The sequence below is a fragment of the Mesocricetus auratus genome, unplaced genomic scaffold (assembly GCF_017639785.1).
Source record: "Mesocricetus auratus isolate SY011 unplaced genomic scaffold, BCM_Maur_2.0 Super-Scaffold_100023, whole genome shotgun sequence".
In the NCBI taxonomy this organism is placed as follows: Eukaryota; Metazoa; Chordata; class Mammalia; order Rodentia; family Cricetidae; genus Mesocricetus; species Mesocricetus auratus.
The window spans coordinates 25828564-25852010 of NW_024429204.1; the positions used below are offsets into that span (position 1 = coordinate 25828564).

The 23447-nt window shown below is 45.1% G+C and overlaps 1 protein-coding gene across 9 annotated transcripts in view; it reads right to left on the reverse strand.

Moving 5' to 3' along the window:
- Cyrib (CYFIP related Rac1 interactor B) overlaps positions 1-23447 on the reverse strand; it is an 80969-nt gene that overhangs the window by 30921 nt on the left and 26601 nt on the right. For 7 of the 9 annotated variants that reach the window (XM_040730615.1, XM_040730607.1, XM_040730608.1 and 4 more), the window contains exon 2: positions 1472-1510. Coding sequence is in view for 1 of the 9 variants with exons in the window: in XM_040730606.1 (XP_040586540.1) it covers positions 1472-1510; positions 21006-21182 (216 nt within the window). In the remaining 8 variants the exon portion in view is untranslated. Of the gene's footprint in view, positions 1-1471; positions 1511-20889; positions 20966-21005; positions 21198-23447 lie in introns of those variants that run through there. The other 2 variants (XM_040730606.1, XM_040730609.1) reach the window with 2 other exon arrangements.

A 23447-nucleotide genomic window follows, 5' to 3' on the forward strand; every position in this document is an offset into this window, starting at 1 on the left:
CCATCCAAGTCTTTCAATAAAGATTGTAGTCAACAAGGCTGGGCATTGGTGGTACACCCCTTCAATCCCAGCACTCAGGAGGCAGAGGCAGGCAAATCTCTGAGTTAGAGGCCAGCCTGGTCTACAGAGCGAGTTCCAGGACAGCCTCTAAAACAATACAGAGAAACCCTGTCCTGGGGGCTGGAGGTGGGGGGATGGGGGACTGTAGCCAACAAGCTATAGTAGAAGTAGTTTCTTTCCATGAACTGGTTACTAAGCAAAATTACAGGTATTTTCATATTATAACTATATTCGTTCTAACAGGTTAACAGTGGCTGGCACAGCTGTTCTAAAGCAGGGGTTCCTGTCCTCCTCACGCTGTGACCCTTTAATACAGCCCCTTATGTTGTGGTGAGCCTCAACCATAAAATAATTTTCGTTGCAACTTCAAAACTGTAATTTTGCTACGACTATGAATCATAATGAAAGTATCTGATATGTGACCCTGTGAAAGGAGCATCTGACGCCCCCTCCCCCCATGGCCAAGACCCACAGGTTGAGAGCCACTGTTCTAAAGCTCATACTCTGGCGGAAGGAGGACATTAACCTATCACAAACCTGCATTTCTAGTAAGTGTGATTGAGCTTCAATTTAAATGACCTCTTCACACAATTCCAAGTCACTAGAACTATTACTGTGGGACAGGGTTCACAGGGTTCTATATATTATCAAAGATGTCCTTAGCATGACAACCAGTGACACAGAGATCGGGAAAAAGGACAACTCTGAGGGGTCCTCATGAGAACTGTCGTATCTACTCTAATGGTAAGTGTTTGTTTAATATTCATTACTTCTATGATTTTGAATACTTAACTCTTACTATGTATTTAGTATGTAAGTGTACAGGTACACATGCATGTTTGAGTGGGTACCTAAAGGTCAGAGGACAACGTGTTGGAATCAGTCCTCTGCTTCCCCTATTTAGGCTCTGGAACTCCAGCCAACCCAGGCTTCAGACCGTGTGAAACGCCCTCTTTCACACGCTGGGCCGGGTGGCTGAAACCCGACCTTCTTCAAAGGATTGAAACTAACAAGATAGAAGTCTTATCTAAGATAACGTATCCGATATCTTTCTTTGTAGTTCCCAATGTAGAGGTCTCAAATTCCCTCCTCCCTTTCTCCCTCTCTTCATACTATAAAACTCACATCTTGAATTTTTATCCATCAATTCCACTAGCTACAGATAAACAACGGAGAAAGGAACCCCAAGAAAAATATATACCTCTCCTATTTGAAAGGGTTGTAAGTAAAAGTTATTAGCTTAATTGTTCCCCGTCACTCCCTATTCTAAGCCACAAATTACAGCATTATCAAAATACACTTTTGGCAATTCAACAACAACAAAAAAACATTTCCCTAAATTGCACTTATTTAATGTAGTTTAGTTTTTAATTTATGCTTCAATGATCATTTCCCCCAAAGACATATTTACCTTCAGCCAGTGCTGGTGATTCTGTCCTTGTCCTTCTATCTGTTTAAAGAAAAGAAAGGGAAGAGAGTCTAAAACATCACTATACTTTCAAGTAAGTCATTACAGCTAATTCAACCATGAGTACCCCGAGCTCCCCAGGCTCATATAAAGAGCCAAGTATGGCAGTACATCCCTTATCACCCCAGAACCAGAAGAGAAGTGAACACAGAGACAGACATTCCTCCAAGCTGGCTTGCCAGCCTACCCAACAGCGCCTCCAGTTCAGTTAGAGGCCCCTCCCCCATCCCCCCACCACAGCCCACAGTGAAGACTGAGGAAAAATACCCAACTTCGATCTCAGGCCTTCACATGTACACTCACAAGCACTGACACAAACAAGCACATACATTACATACATATACACACCACACCCTAAACATGTATATTTCCTTGGATGAATCCAACCACTCTATATGAAGGACCTACCTCAAATGAAGTATTGTATTAGCCCTACAAGAACACCAACAACTGGTAAAAGAACAAGGATGCAGCATGCAAGACATTCAAAAGAGAATAATTCTTCACAGTGTGTGAAAAGGTTAACAGGAGAAAGACAATTGAGAGTTTCCTGTATCCTTATCACAGGGGCCAAAGGATCTAGTGCTGTCGTCTTACCATGGCTGAAGTTCACCTGGTGACCATCTTCAATACCAGTCTTATTCAAGGTGCTAAAACTTACACATGGTTTTCTGCCAATCATTTGCTACTGGCAGATTTGGCAAAACCAAAATAAGCCACAAAGAGCTTTCAAGATGGGTTTCACTTCAATATGACTTTATAAATTTTGTGACTAAGAACACCTGTAAGATAACCATTGTAACTGCTTAGTTCACATATAGAATTATCTGACTAATGTAACTACTCACTTTTATGTGCAAATTAAATTTCTTTCCTTAATTGTTTATTCTGTAACTCAGAAATGCGGGATTTAAGAAACACAATTTCCATGCAATACTGCTGGGCAGCACCTTGGCATTTGTCTTCGCAGATGGCAAGTGATCCTATGCTTAGCACTGTCCTCTACAGGTGAAGTGTGTCTCTGAGTCAACAGATGGGAGCAATAAGGTCCATTCATCCAGGTCCTCCAGGTCAGTTTTCTGTCTGCCCCACCCCTACCTCCCTTTGAAGGCCAGGGTGGAGAAGAGAAGGCCGTCTTCCAGGTGACACAGGAGAGCGCAACAGAACTCCAAGCATTAACTGTTCTGTGGCTAACTTCCTTACTTCGGAAGAGTGTATTAAAAAGTTACCATGGATACAAGAGCGAGAGGATGGGCAGGAAACTAACCCTTACATCCATAAGGCCCTATGAACGCACCTATGCCGCAGAAAGGATGAGTCAACTGAAGAAGGCACTGGGCCCTTGAGTAAGAAGGCCAGGCCACTCAGGAAAAAGCTTACTGAGGCGGGCGCTCACTAAAAGGATGAGCCCTTTCTACTAGCTCCTGGGAGCTATCTACTACAGTGATCATGAGCAGCAGCTAACAGACAGCACAGAGAGGAGGCAACACAGGGCAGCTCTTGGGCACTTGCGCTCTCATTCCAGGGAAACCTCAGTCACATTCTCTGTAACTCACTCACTGCTGTGGGGATTTGCCTAAGAGATGCCCACAGAAGTCTGAACGCAGAGAGACAGACAAATATAAAACGTAAAATTGTTAACATTATGGCCAACTTTTGACCAACAGGTAGATAAATACTCTCCTTGGCTCCTATCTGAAAGAAGTTTTACTGTCTTGTCAAAGGACTTCCTCAAGAACAAGTCAGTAGCTCACAAAGGTGACCTGCTCGATAAGGCACCTTTGAATGGCCCTTGTTCCCAATTCACTGTTCCCAGCATCCAATGATCTCTCTTAACAGAGGCACAGTCACGAAGGCCTGTTGGGCTGTTTCTGAGATGAAAGCAGGGGATTTGTCTATGAAGTCATCTGACGTCAAGGACAGTACTTCCTTCCCTGTCTCCCTTCTTGATCCTGCTCCTCAGACTCCTGCAACCGACATGTCTACAGCACAGTCCCGCCGGGGTCCTTGGCTCCCCCTGCAGGATCTCATTCTGTCTCATGGCTTTGCTAACAGCTGGACAGTTCAAGTTTCCATGTCTACCCTTCCTAACCTGGCATTCAGTTACTACCTCCTCACTTTTCTCCAAGGGACACTCAGACTTTGCATGTCCCAAACTGAAGGGTTTCTTTGCACTACTCAAACTTCATCGACCTGAAGCAACTTGCATCTCACGAGACATGTCTGCCTTCCCGGTTCTCTGGCTAAAAAGCCTGGATTCTCCTTCCACCTCCTTCTCTACACTCCATGTTCTACTCTAAAAGCCTCATCCCATTAGTTGTGTTAAATCTCCAAACTCTTGAAGTTACAAAGCCAGAAAATACAGAACTGGGGCTACCTTAGTAGAACACTAACTAGTGCAAGCACATATGTGTATGTGTTATCCAAAGAGGCCACTGCTGTTAACATGCAAATCTAAAAATGGTATCAGATACTCACATGCAACAAATTGTGTTTACAGCAACCAAACAATCCAGTAAGGCAAACAAAATACTCTGCAGACTACATCCACTTATTAATTCATTGACTTGAAACTTCTGTTTTAGAACTTTACACTGTCTAATTTTATTAGAGGATTAATCCTAAATCATTCACCTCCATCTACACATGTGAGTCGTTCATGATCAAAGCCTAACATCACTGTGGCTATCCACAAAAAATGCTTCTTGGATCAATGTTATTAATACTAGTGGAATTAACAGCTTTTTAATTTCTTTTTCTTGCAAAAGCTAACTACTTTTCCCAGTGACTATTACAGCCACCCCGAAGTAAGTGGCTTGGCTAATCATTCTAATGAGACACAGGGACAAACCAATATGTACCATATGCTTAAAACCATGAGATTTCAGGTCACATTATCAAGTTCTTCATAAACCAGTACTTAATGAGACACTAACAACTAAAATCATTCACCTTTAGAATAAAATATCAAGTAAAAAGTACTAGGTAATATTTAAATTGAGTAATCCAAGCACCACTTAGTATCTACAAACCTGGAAGCCTTCCAAGTATCTTCAGGAAAAGGTAAGAAGACATAGACGCTGTGACTTGAGAGCATTCAGTCACTGTATCCGAGCTACACAGTGCTCAATAATTGGCTACAAAACCTAGGTGCAAGATCAAACCTAACTGAACTCAACTGGTCACAGTTTCTGTGAAATACACAAAGACTACTTTCAAAACCATCTCAGAAACAGGTTGCCTTGGTCATGGTCTTTCACAATAATAGAAAAGTAAGACAACAACCTATAAAAATTTTTATGAGAAACAGATGCGAAGGGCTCATATAGAGAGAAATTAGACAATGTTCCATTACATATATCTATTTTAAAAATAATCCAAGTTTACTATGTACCTAAACCAAAACACATGATAAAGACTGAGCTCTCAAGAATCAGAGCATAATCTATTACCAAAGTTCAAATATAAAAGGTAAAAGTATATTCTGAGAGACAGCACCACTCTGGCAAACAAGAGTGTCTGATTTACACTTAGAGGTAAGGCTTGGAAACTAGGGAGCACGAGGGGTCTTCTGATGCCTTGTCTAAGGTGAATTTTGTGGGGTTTTGTTTGTTTTCTGTTTTTTTGAGACAGGGTTTTCTGTGTATTCTTAGATGTCCTGGAACTCTCTCTATAGACCAGACTGGTCATAAACTCAAGAGATCTGCCTGCCTCTGCCTCCTGAATGCTGGGATTAAAGGTGTGCACCACCACTACCCAGCTTAAGGTGAACTTTGCAGAATGGATGGGAGTTAGAAAAGATGGAAAAGGAAACAGAAACTTCAAGCATATTCTAGAGGAGGGGGGTATTGTGACTGCAATAAAATGAAAGATTTCTTTAATGTGCTAAAATAATATCATGGAAAACTGAGACCCTTTGCTGTCAATACATTGTGGGTGGATTACAGTTTGTTTTTCAGAAAGCTCCAAAATACTGTCCTATTAATTATCTGGAGGAATAACATATTAAGATGTGAAGGATGATAAGAAATGTTATCAGTCATTAAAAACTAAGAGTCAGGGCTGGAGAGGAGGCTCAGCTACCGAGAGTGCTGTACTGGCCCTGCAGAAGACAAGGGTTTGGTTCCTAGCAGGCACGTGGCGGCTCACAACCACCGAGAACTCCAATTTCAGGGCCAACACCCTCTTTTCACCTCCACAGGCTCCTACACACATGTGGTACATGCACAAAAAAACAAATTTAACTCAAAGTAAAGGATATAAAATGTTAATAGCTCCTTAATATTCAGTCAGAAGGAAATAGGTAGATAAAATGGCAAACACACATATAAACTATAAGACTTCATGCGGTTTGCAGAGTTATCTCATCCCCTATACAGTCTTTACAAAGCAGATTTTGTCTACAGCTGAACGAGCCCCAGGGGTCCTCCAGGCTCTGCCTTCCCAGCCCTGGGATTACGGGTGTGTGGGTACTATACAGTGGGACTTTTCTGATAACTTCAAATAAGGAGTATTTTAGAATATCAGCAATAAAACCAAATGGCCTATTTATCCAACGGTTTCTGGAGGAGGTGCTCCGATCAAGCCAAGCAGAACTAATATGTATTTCCATAAAAACAAATTCAGCTACTTTGAAACTCTGTGAATTCAAATTCTGAAAACTTTAGTGCTGATTAGCAGATAACAGGTGATGTAGTATTGCCCATTTTATCTGTCCTACATGCTCAAATGCTCTTATAAAATCTAAACACACGATTCAAGCCCCATTTACAAGGAAGAGTATTTTCCTAAGGGTCAACTTAGGAATAAGTCAAATAAATAGCTACTCAAAATGTAATAACCTGCAAAAAATGAATTTGCTTCAAAATAATTCAAGGTTTTTTGATGTTTTGTTTTTGTTTTTTAAATCATGACAAAAGACCGCGGCTTATATCAGGGATGCAAAGTTAGTTCTGTCTATCTTAAATAAAATAGGAAGTATCCACAATAGTCTTATAGATGCTAGTTTTGCCACACTGCAAAACTCAATTGCCACAAACTATCACTTTAGGGAAATACCACAATATATTACTGCATGTCTTGACAGCATCAAAATATGTTTTAAAAGCTGTTTAAAATGCCATGTCTCAACAGATTATTTTAAAGATGATGTGTGATCAGTCCACCGGCAAGCCAAGGTGGGAAGACACAGAACAGATTCAGGGAAGAAAATGTATAAAAATAACAACAACAAAATAAGAAAATGCCTTGTCACCTGATCTAAAATACAATGTACTCAACAAAGATCAATACAGGCCCTGCCCTCCAATACACCAGATACAAGGCAACGTCCAAAGCTGAGTAAAAGAACCTGCTCGCCCTCAAGATGCTCACTGTCTATGAAATGGCATGTAAACAGATTGCTACAACACAGCATAATTAAAAACGCCACACTAGAGCTCTGTGGTTAAACTGCTATGGTGAGACAGACGAGAAGTAATTTAATTATGTCTAGAGCAGGGTTGAGAAGTGAAAATGTCAGAGTTTGCCTTGTATATTTAAAAAACACCACCAGCACGAACAACTTCCAAAGAGATTTTTCATATGCTTCAAATTTGGTAACTTTCAGAAAGGTTTTGTATTGGTATATCTGCTATGTTGAAAGAGGAAAATATTCTTCCCCTAAAACAGGCATTTTAAACACTATTCATCTGATCTGTAACAAAGGGATACGTGATGAAATGAAACTTCATCCTTAAAAAGGCTTCCCTAACCTCCCTAAACAATGGAGGTTTCTCAGTAGCGTTGAAAATACAAACCACACTGATGCCTCCCAACTTCTCCAACAGCAGTATCTCATTTACTTACATGTGTAAGCCTTCTACTTACTTGCTAAGCAGGAAGCAGCCTAATTTCACATTTGACTATTGAAGCCTGAACTTGAACTCAGACTAAGAGGAGACACATTCTAATACAGCTCTGTTCTACACCAGGCCAGGACTGCAAGTCTGCCATCCAGACCCTAGGAAGGCTGAGGCAGGATGACTCAGCTCAAAGCCACTTGGGCTACACAACGGGCTGTATCTCAACAACAGTCTAATAGATAAGGAGCTCTAAATATGGAGGAAAATGGTGACTATAATAAATGAAGGGCAAAGAAAAGATTAATGGCTAACAATCCATCATCTTTTAAAACTTATTTTTGTTATTGTTTTGCCTACACATACATTCCTGCACCAAGGGTGTACCTGGTGACCACAGAAGCTGGAAGACGGCACTGGACCCTGTGGACCAGTCACTGAAGGCTGCGAGCCGCCATGTGGGTGCTGGGAATAAAACCTGGTCCTCTGGAAGTGCAGTCAGTGCTCACAACTGTTGAGCCTCTCTTTAGTTCTCAATCCATCAGTATCTATACAGTATTACAAATTATCCACGTATTGCACATTAACCAACCCCTTCCTGGTGGCTTCTGGAAGACAATGGTATTTTTTAAACACACAGTTAATTGTACGCAGTCAACAGCTGTTACCCCGTGACTGTCAATTAGGAAACAATGGCTAAAGCCAACTCAGCTTCTCTTCCAGAGAGTCATGGCAATGGTCATTGACTTGTCTTTTCTGCACTGAAAAACTGAAACTAGTGTTAGTGTGAGTTACGTGACTTCTTGATGCCTGTCCTCTCCTCTAGGTCCAAGGTTGTCGGAAAACACACCACAGGCTCTGAAAGCACTGTCATAGAGGAAGACCTTTGAGGAGAGCCAGACTGAGGCACATTCTGAGTGAGAACTGTGAAGAGCAAGGATACTCCTCCGGATGAGCTGCAACAATTTGAAAACTAAATAACCACAACATTCAAGGGAAGGGACAAAAACAAACACAGCCATTACTTTTTAAAATATCAAAAACAAGTTTAAAACTTCCCAGGAACACAGAAAATGGACACATATTTTAAGAATGAAAGAATGTAAGAACAGCTGATAGGGTTTTCTTGTGTTTTTGCTTTGTTTTGTTTTGAGACAGGGTTTCACCATGTTGCCTGGGTGGGCAACTTCCTATGCAGACCAATCTGGCCTGGATCTCAGAGACCTGTCTGTCTCTGTACATACGCTTCCTCTGACAGTGCTTGCATTTATTCCATTTATTTATTTCTAATAGCTTACACAGTATTCCCTCTACTATTAAACTGTTCTTTTTATTTCAGAAGTAACAACGACGGACTCTCCATCTTGGTCCGTTTCTTATTTATATGCCATCTTGTGTAGAGCAGTGCAATTACTTATTCTTTAATAAGATTCCTAGTCTCCAACGTTCTGGACATTATTTTCTATCAACAGGTAGGACAGATATCAGAAGTTCTATGAAAAGATGAAAAGTCCACCTGTGGCTCTCTTGAAAAATTACGTGTGTGTGTGTGTGTGAGAGAGAGAGAGAGAGAGAGAGAGAGAGAGAGAGAGAGAGAGAGAGACTCGCTTGGATGTGTATGGCATGAGTATGGCCTCTCCCTCAACTCCTCATCACACTGTTTTCTTTCTCCTTTTGTATGTTATTACATTTTATTTATTGTTCGTGTACATGTGCGCACTCACTCCACAGAATGTGTGGAAGGAGAGGACGGCCTGGGGAAGTCAGTTCTCTCTTTTCATTATGTGGCTTCTGGGGACTGATTCAGGTCGTCAGGATTTTTAGACAACAGCCTTTAATCACTCAACTACCTTGACATGTGTACATCTATTTCCTGAAACAGATCTCAGTGAACCCAGAGCTCATGAAATCAGCTCCAGAGGTCTGCCTGTCTCTGCAGCCCCAGAACTAGGGCTATAGAAGCTTGTCACCATGACACCTAGCTTTTCACATATGTGCCAGGGATCTAAACTCAGTTCCTCATGCTTAATGCAGTTGGCACTATACCAACTAAGCCATCTCCCCAATCCTTCGGGTCTTTCACAAGGCTTACAAGATGTTCTTACAATTCACCCGAGTAAGGGGCATCTGTTCATTTTCATATCTTATGTAACATATTTTCTATGAAAGACAATAAAGTACTGGGAGTAAGTGATCTCTGAGTTTGAAGCTAGCCTGGTCTACATAGTTGAGTTTCAGGACAGACATACCCTGTGAAAGAAGAGAAAGAGGAGGGGGGAGGGAAGGAGGGAGAGAGGGAGAAAGGGAGAGAGGGAGAGAGGGAGGGAGGGGGAGAGAGAGAGAGAGAGAGAGAGAGAGAGAGAGAGAGAGAGAGAGAGAGAGAGAGAGAGAGAGAGAGAGAGAGAGGTAATCCCATCAAAAATAGCTACTGTTAAAGACTTCACTTTGTACAAACTGGTCATGGGAAAACTTAGTTTTGACTTTATAACAACATTCAAAGCTGGGTATATAACTCAATTGTTGGAAGTCCTGTCCATTGTTGGTAAGGCTTTCGGTGAGTTTGAGCCTTAACGAAAATTAAGCAACTACAAAAATACATCACTTATATGACCTTATTAAGTAACCCAGTTTCCCAATTTATTTAAATACATCTTTTTAAAATTAAAATTTCTACCAAATCAATGATAACAGTTTTTAACCTTCCTGGTTTTGTCATGCTCCAATCTGGTAAAAGCTCCTATTTGCCAGGTTAAATTACCTTGTATAATACTAAGAATAGTTTCTGTAGCCTTTTATAATGTTCACAAGGCTAGATGTGATTTTTGAATCATGTACTCATTACACTAAATGCTATGAAAGAAAACTGTAAATGCCAGGGAAGTCTCTGATACCAGGGTCTGACCTTCCCTGGCTGTCCAGTCACAGTCCCTCTGCTTCTGACCGTATCTTAGGCTACATCAGGGCTAAGGGATTAACTCACAAAGTGCAAAACAGCAAAGTGCTGTGGAAGTTTCTCTCCTGATAATAAATACAACTCTCTACCCCTACATGTTTACAGACTTTCTGGCCCTAAACTTACTGTCATCAAATCCTCTCCCGCCCCCAGTTTTTACAATATTAAAATTCAGACTTCTAAAAACCTGTGTTTGAACCTGAACTTGGGGACTAGCTGTGTTCACATTGCACACAGAATGTTGTTCATGCAATATATACACATCTGAACATTTGTTTTAAAGGTATCTTCCTCAGAGTAAAATAACTCTACTTTCATTACCAACAAAAAGAATCCATAGTTGTCTCAGAAGTTGTAAGTAAAAAAAAAAATCTCAGAATAGCCGGGCATTGGTGGCGCACGCCTTTAATCCCAGCACTCAGGAGGCAGAGGCAGGTGGATCTCTGTGAGTTCGAAGTCAGCCTGGTCAGGCTCCAAAGCAATACAGAGTCCTAGCTGCCCAGAATTCAATTTCTAGACCAGGCTGGCCTTGAACTCAGAGATCCATCTGTCTCTGCTTCCTAAATGCTGGGATTAAAGGCTTTGGAGTGGATCTCAGAGCCCACTGCCAGGCACAGATTTCTCAGAGCTGCCACTAAAAGTACCTGTTTGCTGTTTGCTTTGTCACAGACAGGGTCTTAGTTGCCCAGGCTGGCCTTGAACTTGCCTCAGACTCCTGATCCTCTTCATCCCACCTCCTACATGCAGCCAAAAAACACTATTCCTTTCTTTTTTAATTTCTCAAATTCTTGTGAAAATGTTTCACTACATACGGTAATTAAATGTGTTAGTCCATGGTGGTGGAAGAAAGGACGGCAGGACAAACAACTGTGCGCTCACATCTGGACCCACAAGGAAGAGGCAAGAGTCACACTGGAAATGGGGGAGTTTCTGAACCCTCAAAGCTCACTGCCAATGGCACACCTCCCCCAACAAGGCCACACCTCCTGAGACTTTCCACAAACTGGGGACCACACACAGGAGCCATTCACACTCTAGCTACCAAACACCTCAAATGATATCACTGCAGGGCAGTGGGTGCTTTAATCCGCGGCACTCAGGAGACAGAGGCACAGGCAGGGGGTCTACAGAGTGAGTTCCAGGACAGGAATGAAAAGCTACAGAGAAGCCCTGTCTGGAAAAACCAAAAAAGGAAGGAGACAGGGGAGGGGAGGAGAGAGACAGAGACAGAGGGAGAGAGACAGAGACAGAGACTGGGGGGCAGGGTATGGTGGTGGAGACATGACTCAGTGGTTAAGAGCACTGGCTGCTCTTCCAGTGGTCCTGAGTTCAATTCCCAGCACCCACATGGGATTTATAAAGGGATCAGATGCACTCTTCTGGCCTGAAGTCATACACACAGACCGAGCACTTATCCTTAAAAAAAAAAAGATATCACTAATAAAATTAAAAGCCACAAATTGAGAGAAAATACTTGGAAATAATGAAGCTGATAAAGAGCTTGGATCCAGAATATATATAAAGCGCTAATAAAACCATCCCGAATACAAACAGTTTATGATCAAAGTATGTTCCAATGAAACTGCTCTTTAAAGAATAATTACTAAAGTGAAATAATTCTTTAAAACCATTGCTGAGTTTGGGTAAACACTCTTAAAGCCTTTTTTTATAAAGACAAGATTGGTCATACACTACAATTCTTAATAAATGCACACCTAAGAAGGCTAACAGACCTGTGAGAGTCCACACTACATACCACAGCCAGAAGACCAGCACTGGCCAGTTGTTGTCAAGAGTGCAAGCCCTAGACGATGCAAAGTCGCTTCTACACAGTTCTATAAACACAGACGGAAGTTTAACTACATCCACGTTTTAATACGGAAGTCCCAACTATCAGAGAAAAGATTACCAAAACACTTTAACCCTTGACTTTGGGGTACCTACCTTTCCCACGAGCAACTCCTGGCCGGCTGACATGACTAGACTGCCAGTCCCAGTTCCTCAACTCACACACACTCAATTTAAGTGGATGAAGCAAGTGAAGCTGACTACTCTACTCTTGAAAACACGGCAAGTGTAATTGTGAAATGCTGTAAGACATCACCATGTGAGACAACACAAAACTCTGAGTAATTAATACTCTGCACCAGGAAAGCTAACTTGTTTACAATAGGCATGGTGGCTCACAAGTGCACCTCTAACATTTGGGAACCTGAGAACAAGAGACCACTGTAAAGTCTGAGATCAGCCTAAGCTATGCACTGAGCTTCAGGCCAGCCTGGGCTAAAGAGCCTCTATCCCCCCACCCCCAATCAAAATGAACAAACTACAAAAAAATAACTAAATACTAGAGTCCTAGTCTGTTAAGAAAAGAAAGAAAATTTCCAAGTATAAACTTCCTCTAGCTACCTGTATTAGGTGCTCTTCTAACCATAAATCTATAGTGTCACTCAAAGCGGCTGAAACAGCCCTACTGCAATTTCCTGTGACAAAGACAAAGGTGTCTCAAGTCCTGCATACCATGGCTGCCTCTCCTGTTTCACTTCCTCACCCCTGAGCGACCACATATGATGAATAAGCTTCAGACTGAGAGCTGTCTGAGTACGTCAGCAAATGTTATTGGGCCATGTGTTCATTAAAACTCTATCGAGGCCATTACCTGATATATATATATATATATATATATATATATATATATATATATATATCAAGATTGCTATCAATCAAGAAAATGATAGTTAGGGCTGACTAGGTGTCTGGGTTGCTAAGGGCACTTGCTGCAGCCGCTCTTTCAGAAGGCCGAGGTCTGGTTCCAGGAGCGACACAACTACACCACGCAAGCACGTGATGCACACACACAAAAGGGCGAACTATGCACGAGGCAAAACGCTCGCACAGTAAACTAAAAACAATGAGCCTCAAAAGAAAATGAACTCCAATGACAACATGTACTGAGTTCTTCTACACCAGGAACCTTTTTAAGAGGTGGACCTATCAAGCTAATTTGCATATGTATATAAGGAAATAGCATTCAGTAGCTATCCCTTTTGCAAGTTGAGAGGAGGTACCAGCTGTTCTTTGCTCTACTATTTTTCTAAGATTTTTTTTCTACACACTGAACAGCCATGAAAAATAAAAATCCTGTCCCCTTCCACAAGGAGACAGGCGTGCTTCCAGTGCCTTGGAAGAAACAATGTGTCCCTCCAGAGAGAAACAACAAGCTCCCCATGAGATATGGGTCTCCAATGGCAGAAGTTCATTACACCACAGTCCACTGTGTGTCCCAGTGTCAGTACTGCTCAGCAGCAGCCTTTACTCTGCAAAGGAAAGCTCATATATTATCCTCAGTGCTGACACTCTGGTTACCAGGACTTACTACAGAGGATATACTGCCCCCACTTCTGACACAAGAACTTTGTGTCTTCTATCAGCATCCATGAAAATGTGAATGGGAAATTAAGAAGCTTGCATTAGAATAAATCTCAGACTAATAACTCGTAATAGCTTTGGCCTTGGGACTACAAGAAATCCCCTTCTCATTCCCCTACCCATGCACTGTCCTACGTATCAATTTACGGGGATGAATCACTGTTTTGTAACAGCACAAAACGAAGTGAAATGGAAATTAGTGATACAAATGGTGGCTTGGCTACCTTCTCTTATGACCTGAAGGAGAAAAGCTGGCAGGTCAGACCTGGACTTGTGGAGTCAATGAATCTCCTAAGCTAAAACAAGTGGTGTGATGTCACGTACACAGTAAGCCAGAAGCACTAAAAGCTCCTTGGGTTAACAGGAAGGGAGTCCGGTAAGTGAACAGTCTTGACTACGCTTGCACAAGGTATCTACTTCCAACTCCCACTCCCTGAAGGAGTGACATGATTGGGAGTATGACTGGTGAAGTCTCTCTGACTCTCAGGAGCGCTGATGTCCAGATGCACCTAGTCAGGCTACCCAGCAAACTCTAAGGAGGGTTTCAGACTTCACACCTCTTTTAGATGCAGGCAACCGGATCACCACCCTATTTGGTCTTGTGGAGGAAGAGACAATCAGATTCAGCCAAGGAGGATTTGGGCAGGGTTTCCAGCAGCTGAAGCAAGCAAATGCCTATGGGTGAGTTTCCTTAGGTTGATTCAACTTGCTGTTATCATCCCCACATCTTCTACCGGAGGAGAAATTAATTTGCACTTTACGGTAGCTTGAATGAAAACAGTCCTACAGACTAAGATGCTGGGGTACTTGGTTCCGGGCTGGTGGAACTCTCTGCCTCCTCCTGCTTGTGGATCCAGGCTTAGACCTCTCAGCTGTTCTGACACCTTGGACTATAACCCTCTGAAACAGTAAGCCAATCAAGTACTTTCTTTTATAAGTTGTCTCAGGTCATGGTGTTCTGTCACAGTGACAGAAAAGTAACTCAGACCCCACCAAGAGGGTTCTTCTAATCAGGGATATTTATAGAGAAGTGCTGGGGGGTGAGAGGGGGAGGGGTCCTTATAAGCATTTTGCCCTCTTCGTGTCTGTAACTCTTGATTTTACTGACTGAGCTACTGGCGATGGGAATCAGGCTTCACTTGGGGTGACCCTCTGCCTCCTTTACACGCTAAGAGGTGTATGTCTTTAGGAAAGCAGCTGTGGCTTGCTTCTGGGCTCCCGTGGATATTGAAACCCTGGCTCAGCAGGCTTCCTGACTTTCTAGCATGGTAGGGTGACTTTAGGGTGGGTCAAGCTCAGCTCATTGACTAACAATGGTGTATGTCAACGGAAAACCGTATGAATAGCCCAGAGGAAGCAGCAGCCCAGCACTAAGGGACAAGTGGCACCCAGGGAGACTGGGATAACTTTATCCTCTACTTTACCCCTGGGAGCAAAGTAACAGATTCCACTGAGCCCAGAGCGAGAAAATTAATAAATCTAGTAAACTGAACATCGCAGACCACCATCAATTCCTTCTTGAAATGTAGACTCTTGTCTCCCTATAGCTAATCTTACCTCCTCTTCAGTCTGTTCCCTAAAGCGAGCACAACAGGTTCTACATGGCCGTGCGTACCTGTGCCAGGCAGTCATATCCAAGCTGAAGCAAACATGGGTTACACACTACACAAACACCAAACTGGGCTCTACGGCCCTGCCTCAAAAACGAAATTAAAAGCAAAAACAAAAAACCTCCCTTTTCCTAATTCCCAAGTGACTCTGAGACCTCTTGCCTTGCATGCAAATGCCTCAACACTAAGTCAGTCACACTCCCAGCTCCAAGACAATCTTTTGAAAAGCCAACTTGAGTATCCACTCTTCCAATAAAACCCTTGTCATGGCCTCCCCGCTGCACGGCCACCCGGCCTCTTGCAGGTGGCCTTCCGCATGCTTCCCTGGTACCGGGTCTCCTTTAACCTGTCTCATCAGGGCCACACAGAACGTAAGACTCTGAGAGGAGCTCTCTCCACACTCCCCGCACTCGGCACTTGTCTGGCTGGCCCACTTCTCAGGTCCTACTGTGGATGGCAACCACCACAGTAAGATGGTTCTCCTTGACCCTCTAAGACTACACACCCACATATCAGTACTTAAATCAGCGTGCTGACCAGAGGCGGCTGGGAAGAGGGGACCTCAGCAAAGGCACTGCCTCCATTAGACACACTGGCCTGTGAGCTCGTCTGCGGGGCATTTTCTTGGCTAATTCCTAGGTAGGCCAGCCCACCGTGAGTAGTGCCGACCATGGGTAGGTGGTCCTGGGTTATATGAAAAAACAAGCCCAACAAGGTACAAAAGGCAAGTCACTGCAGGGCTCGTCCCTGCTCTCAGTTCCTGCTTTGGCATCCTTCAATGGACAGTAACTTGTACGCCAAATAAACCCTTCCCTACCCCAAGTTATTTTGGTCAGCATTATCAGGGAGACAGGGGGAAAACCAGGATGCTCACACTGTCTACTTTTTCTGTCTTCTATGATAAGGGACCATGAATGACTACCACAAATGTTATACCCTGACTTGTACTCAATAACTACTTGGATAACTTAATGGCCATCCACATACCAAGTATTATGCCATGTGTCTAAGAAAAGAACATATATCCGGTCTTCTCTACTGCATAAAGATTAATATAAAACTTTCACAGCAACAACTATGCATGGAAGCATACACCTATAATGCCAACACTAGGGAGGCTGAGACAACATCTGAAATTCAAGGCCAGCTTCAACTACACAAAGCCCTGTCACTGATGATGATAATAAATAATAGTAATAATGTCACAGGCTCATAAGGCTGCCTGGCATTTCCATCTTATTGCCTTGGCAATTTGTTTGGAGATATGGTCTCATGTAGTCAAGGCTGGCCTTGAATTTTTAATCCTGTCTCTATCTCTCAAGTGCTAGGGTTATAGGTGGGACTTGGTTCTCCCATTTTATCATCTCAGGATCTTCCTATGTCAGAAAGGCACACTAAGAATTAAATGTCACATTTTACATCCACATATACTGGCTTTTATCACATATAACCACTACAATTCCATAATGGCAGATGTGTACTCCAAGGGACTAGGAGTGTGGAAGGCTCTGGTTTTAGTCTCAAGCAGGGAAAGGGGGAGGGGGGATTACCAAATTTCATTTATATTAGTGCAATCAATTCTCTATTACCCATACTAAGAAGAGTAATCCCAACTACTAACATTCAAGAATGTCATAATTCTTTTCCTTAGCAAATCATTTCCAAAAGTGCTTATTCTGACCTAGTATTCAATTATCATCTGAATTGCTTGAAAGCATGCCAACTGATGACTGGAAGAAGTGTCCCAGACACAGTGAAAACTCTGTATCAGTCCAGGATTTAACATATACCATATGATGCCCGAGGCAGAGTACACGACCCAGAATAAGTGGAAACTACTGCAGGGAGAGAGAAGTCAGGTGTTCAGAGCTTCAGTGTCCCGCACAGTACACGCTGCTGCATCTTTCCCTCCGAGTATGCGCCTCTGCCTTTTCAACACAGCCACAGTCATGGTTCTGCATTAGATCTAAACTAAAGCCCCCAAGAGTGTTATCTTTGCAATCAATCATTCTCATGCATGACGGATTATTCAGTTGTGAGGATATGATACAAGAAATGTGTATATGTTGTGTAACTTGGTGTTGTGTGTGTATAGGAAGAGTACCAAAACTTTAAGAGTGACTTCCTTGTTTGAAGAGTTTTACCAAGGTCACTAATGTGCACTCCCTTTACTTTCTTGAGTTGAAAGGGGAGGGAGCTGTGATGGGTGAAGAGGAATGTGTACTCAGAACAAGCGAGCCTTATCCACTCAGTGGTGGCTAAAAAGTCCTGACAGTTCTTGTCTGAACAACACCTTCTAAATATTTAATGGAAAACATAAGACCTTAAACTAGCACCTTGAAATAAAATTTATTTGAACAAGTAACCACAGCTCTTGGAGCCTCACTCTGTTAATGTCACTCAAGGGCGCATTAGAAGTTTACCTGGGTCTTCCATCAAGGTAATTTAGTGGGTACCGAGCCCCTGCAGCCTCTGTGGTAGTAGAGCAGCTGCTCAACACCACAGCCTAGTACCAGGGTGCTGGCTGAGAGCTACTCGGCCTATTCCTCACCTGCCAGCCAGAAGCCCCAGCATTGACCTAACACGCCTATATTAAAGGTGAGCCCCCGCCGGGCGGTGGTGGCGCATGCCTTTAATCCCAGCACTCCGGAGGCAGAGGCAGACAGATCTCTGTGAGTTCAAGGGTTAGCTACTGGTAACATCATCAGCATGACTGCTACAAAACAGTTACCACCCTGCTGCAGCATGCATTAAAAAAAAACCTTTGAATAAATTAATCTACTTTAGTGAACAAACACAGGACGAGGTCACACAACCCAAGAACTTATGCTAACTTTTAGAAAACAAATAAAATGCACGAGAAATTCTCTAAATTGACTATTGTTCATGACTGCTGGAAAAATACACCTATTGAGTACCACTCTCAGTAAACAAACCCAGCCTATGAACTGGAACAAAACACGAATGGCGTCTACTGTCCTACCGTGTCCCCTACAGATCTAAAGTAACTTAAATAACCCAACACAGCAAACTCAAAAATTGCAGGACACTTGAGAACTTGCAGCTCAGAGCAATGAACATCTTTCTGTAAAACTTTGCCACAGAGTTACAATACCTCAAAAGTGCTGTTATTGTTAACAGTTCATATACTATACACCAGGCAGGGGCTATGCTAAGCTGTGCTGGAAAAGAAAAGAGTAACCAGGGATAATAGGAGTATCAACAACACAATTGTTTTCAAATAGTAGTCTTGTTTTTGTTTTCCTTAAACAGGTTAAGGGAAAGTTACAGGCTCCCACACCTGAAACACCAATACTTAGTAAAATTGATAATCTAGGGCTTTCCCTAAGGAGACTAGGAGTACAATGAAACAACCATCATCACTCTGTGCTTCTCTGTCAATCACTACTTACTAAGTGAAGACAAATGTGAGGCACACCGTCCTGAGCATGGTACCACTCCACAGCAACCATTTCTAACCTTATTTTGAGAAAGCATGGAGAAGTTAATTTTTAAACTCCATGAGATATCGCTTACACTATGTAAGAAGTCAGCTGGCCCCACGTAGCTTTACAAGCAGAGGCAATCAATCTATTAGCCTAGCTTCCCTTGCTCAGACGGCCACCGTCTTAGGAAAGCAGGTTGTGCTCAATTACATCCAACACTACGGAACCAGCCGCACTCTATAGAGCAGGGTCCCTCCAAGGCTGCTGCATCACGACTCAAGTTAGAAGGGAGGTACACAATCATCGAGCAAACCACGCTCAAGAATGAGGAATCTTATTGCCTGGGCACGGGGAGACAGACGGCTCAAGCCTGGCTACCTGAATCCCAAGGTAGGAGAAAACAGAACCCAGCCACAGAGACGTCCTCTGACCACACACACACACAAGCCACAGAGACATCCTCTGACCACACATACACACACACACACACACACACACACACACACACACACCAATTTTTTAAAAGAAACCTGTTAAGTGGCTATTCAAAATCTAAACTGAGGCAAAACGAAAAAGCCCAAAACAACAAAAAAAACCTAGTTGCTCAGAAAAAGAAAAGTACTAGGAAATGTGGCTGTCAATACTACTGCAGAGATATGTAGCATGTGTATGTGTGCTCTGACACGGACTGGAGTTCACTGTGACAGACTATGAAAGTCACCAGGAAAGTGCTGCCAGCTCATTTTACAGATGCCGATTAGGCAGTTTCAGTTACGCTTTACAACAGACTATCAAATGCGCTCCAATTATGGTCATTGTGGACGCTAAGCTTCTGTTTCCATTATAAAACACAATCAAAGATTTAAAAGGATCTATGTGCTTTTCTTGGGATACATTAATCTAAGACTATGTGCAATAAGTAAGGTATTCAACACCCAAGTGACCAGAATTCCTTTGCTTTAGAAAAACACTCATATGGAGCAACAGCCTACCAAACTGCAAGACTAAAAGAACGAAAACTGACCCGCACACATTCCTCATGCAGCAGAATTCAAAGGTGTCAAACTCAAAACACTCACAGAGACGGGAAAGGGTCAACAAATCAGAACACCTTGCTTTACCCAGAATGGCATTTTGTGGTCCTGCAAGATTCAGGTATGCCAGCAGTATCTGGTACAGCAAGGGGGAGCAGAAAGGGACGCAGGGGTCCTTGGGACAGATGAGACAATGTTGACAGATGAGACAAGAAAAAGTCCCACCAACGGTACAAACAGGAGGCAAACGTTACACTCAAGAGAAAATCGGTGCTCAAATACGAGGGAGGTAGTGTGGCCCCCAAAAGCCACGACGTTACACACACACACACACACACACACACACACACACACCCTGTTTGGCAGACACAGATCTGGGTAATTACAGTTAAAAACCGTGTGTGTTGGAAGCACATTTAAGACCACACCCTAGGAGTGAGCATCTGGCCTTTAAAGGCGGGGAATTGAAAGTTGAAAGGTCTGGTCTCGCAGGTGACCTCCGTGGGCTCAGGGTGTCCCCGCGGGGAAAGCGTAGAGTGGCCCGGAGACAGGGGGTGAGGGCCTGGGTTAGAGTGCCCGGAGAGCACAGGCGTTGTCGAGGTGTGGAAGAGCCTGGGAGCCGGGGCGCAGGGGAAGCACGGGGCCAGGGAGCACGGGGAGCAGGGTGCACGGGGGGCAGGGGAGCCATGGGTGCAGGGAGCACGAGAGCAGGAGAGCAGGGAGCACCGGAGCAGGAGAGCACGGAAGCAGGGAGCCGGAGAGCACGGAAGCAGGGAGCCGGAGATCACGGAGGCAGGGGGAACCCGGGGACGCGGAGGCAGGGATCCGAGGAGCACGGAGGCAAGGGGAACCCGGAGGCAGAGAGCCGGGGAGCACGAAGGCAGGGGAGCAGCGCCGGCACGGGGGGCCCGGTTCCCGCACGCGCCACAGCCCGGGCGGAAGAGCGGACTCCGAGAATGAATGGGCGGAGGCCGGGCCCAGGCGGGGCGGCCGCGCGGCCCTCGGCGGCGGCGCAAGGGGCGTGCGGCGCCGGCCGTCCGGTCACTCACCCGCCGCGAGCTCGGGCAACTCGACCGCCGGCGGCTCCTCACGGCGCTCGCGGGGAGCCCCGGGCCCGGGGCGGGCGGCGGCGGCGGCGGCGGCGGGACCGGGAGCCCCTCCGCACCTGCCCCTCAGGCGGAGCCGCGGACGGACGGACGGAACGGACGGACGAGCCAGGAGGCGGCGGCGGCGGCGGCCTGGAGCGGGGAGGGCGAGAGACCCGGATGTGCAGGGCAGCGGCGGAGGGGAAGGGGGAGCGCCAGGAAGTGAGGGCTCCGCGGACCTGTCCGGCCGTGCGCATGCGCCGCCCGCGCCGCCGCCGCCGCGCAAGGTAAAGCCCGGGCCGTCCTCTCCGCCCTCCTCCCCCGCCCCTCGGGAAAGGGGCGGGGCGAGGCCGGAGACAGGTGGTCCGGCGCGGGGAGTCCGGGAGGGGGCGCGGCCACGCCACACCAGGCCACGCCCTCCCTTAAAGAGACAGAACCATTACGGGCGGCGGCACCTTGGTCGTGGGGGGGGGGGGTGTCACAGCGAGAGGCAGCGACGTGTCCCGGGGGTGGCGGGTCTCACAGGTCAGCGAGCTCGGGGAGAGACCGTGGCTCTAAACCCAGGCCGACGCCGCATTCCAGCATAACGCACCTGGAGAGACTCGGCTGCTGGCAGGAAGCCTTCCTTCCTTCCCCCCGGGCCAGGTACCGAGCCTCCCTGGCGTTTCCAGACTCGGCTCCGGCGCTCAGGAAGGCTCCCCAGGGCCTGGAGAGAAGCGCAGTTATCGCCTGAGATGCTATCGCGGAGACGCCCTTGGGAGGTGTCAAATGATCAGTCTGGGAACAGAGAGACACTCCATTTGGGAGTCTGGCTTCCCATGCATTGCACAGCACTTTCAGATCAATCGGACCCGGGTTCTGGGGTCCCCTGGGCAGAGATGTGGAGTGGGCAGGTAGGTAGGTCGCAGACTTTTCATTACTTCCCCTTTCCCACTGTCACTCCTGGACAATAAATGTTACCTTCCCTTCTCCACACACAAGAGCGTCTCATCTACTGGCTCACCCGATTCCTGCAGTAAAACGCTTCATTTTTTGCATTAGCACTGAAATGTTGAGGATTAACATGGTTACCTCTCCCAGACCCACTCTCAGGAAGTAGTTACTTTCTACGAACACCGAAGTAAGAGATTTTTCTGGGCATTGGTGGCTCACATCTTTTAATCCCAGCAGGCGGATCTCTGTGAGTTCGGGCCAGCCTGGTCTACACAGCGAGGTCCCGGACAACCTCCAATACAATACAGAGAAACCGCGTCTCCAAAAGCAACAACAATAACAAAAAGGATTTTTGAACATTTTGGGGTTAAGAGCCCGGTTGAAAATCACAGGAAACTATGGACTCATCCCCTCTCCCACCCAGGAGGTGTATATATATAAATGTAAATCTGCATATGATTTCCAACTCATGAACTTAGCGGCAGTATCTGGAAACCCTAATCTCGAGCCATCCCCCCACCCCCCAACATCGACCACATGAGAACCACTGGCCTTGATAAATGTGGCAGTTAAGCCAGTCTGGTGTCTTATACTGTAGGAAGGCCTCTGTCTTGGTCAGCCTGTCTGTCTGCCTTTTGGGTTACATGTAGACAGACGGCATGGTATGCAATACAGTAAGGACAGTCGTGGGAGACAAAGTGACATACATGTCACATTTGTATACCTCGGGGGGCTTTGGGTTCTACACTACCCTATCAGATTCTCATCAATTTTGATTAAACTGAGCGACAGAACGCACCACCTTCACCACCCGTTAAGGCTGGTCCAGGAATATACACCTTGTATCTGACTGGTCTTTTAATACCAGTTCCAAGGAACCACACAACAAAAGCAGGGATCTCTCCCAGGACTATCCACTTTAGCTGGAACATTCCCGACTATGAGGAGCACATCGCTGCAACTGTCAGCCTTTTGTCCGAAGAACCTCAGATTTCACACTGAGCACAAGTCTCACACCCGGCAATCTCCATCCGCTAGCCCAAATGTTATCTGGGGATCAAAATAGGCCACCGGCCTGAGGCGCTTACACTCCCAGAGCCGAGCAAGGACAATAAAATCAGACAAGTCCGGCATAGAACACAGAATGCACACAGAGGCAGCTTCCCGTCGTGGACTGGGGGAGAAGTACAAGGGAGCTCTGCCGCTAGCCATGGGGAGAAGGTGGTTCTTCAAGCAGGCCCTGTACCAGAAGCACTCAATTTTTTCTTCCCGGACTCTTCATCGTCCTGCCTGAGTGTGATCACATTTCAGCCTTTGGAGGCCAAAGGTTTAGAAGTTTTCAGTTACAAAAGCAAGCAGAGGGCCACCAAAAAGATGTTTACACAAGAGGCATGGCTGCAGCCACCCCAGATTTCTGGACCCCCTCACCCTGCTCACACTGCGTCAAGCACTGCGCTCAGCCTTCTCTGCCTCGAGTTTCATCCTATGATTTTCGTAGACGTCCCATATGGTTCTGTGTCCGCTTTGTAAATGAGGAATGCGGGGTGCAGTGTGTGACAGATCCAGGATTCGAACGCAATCTGTCGGCT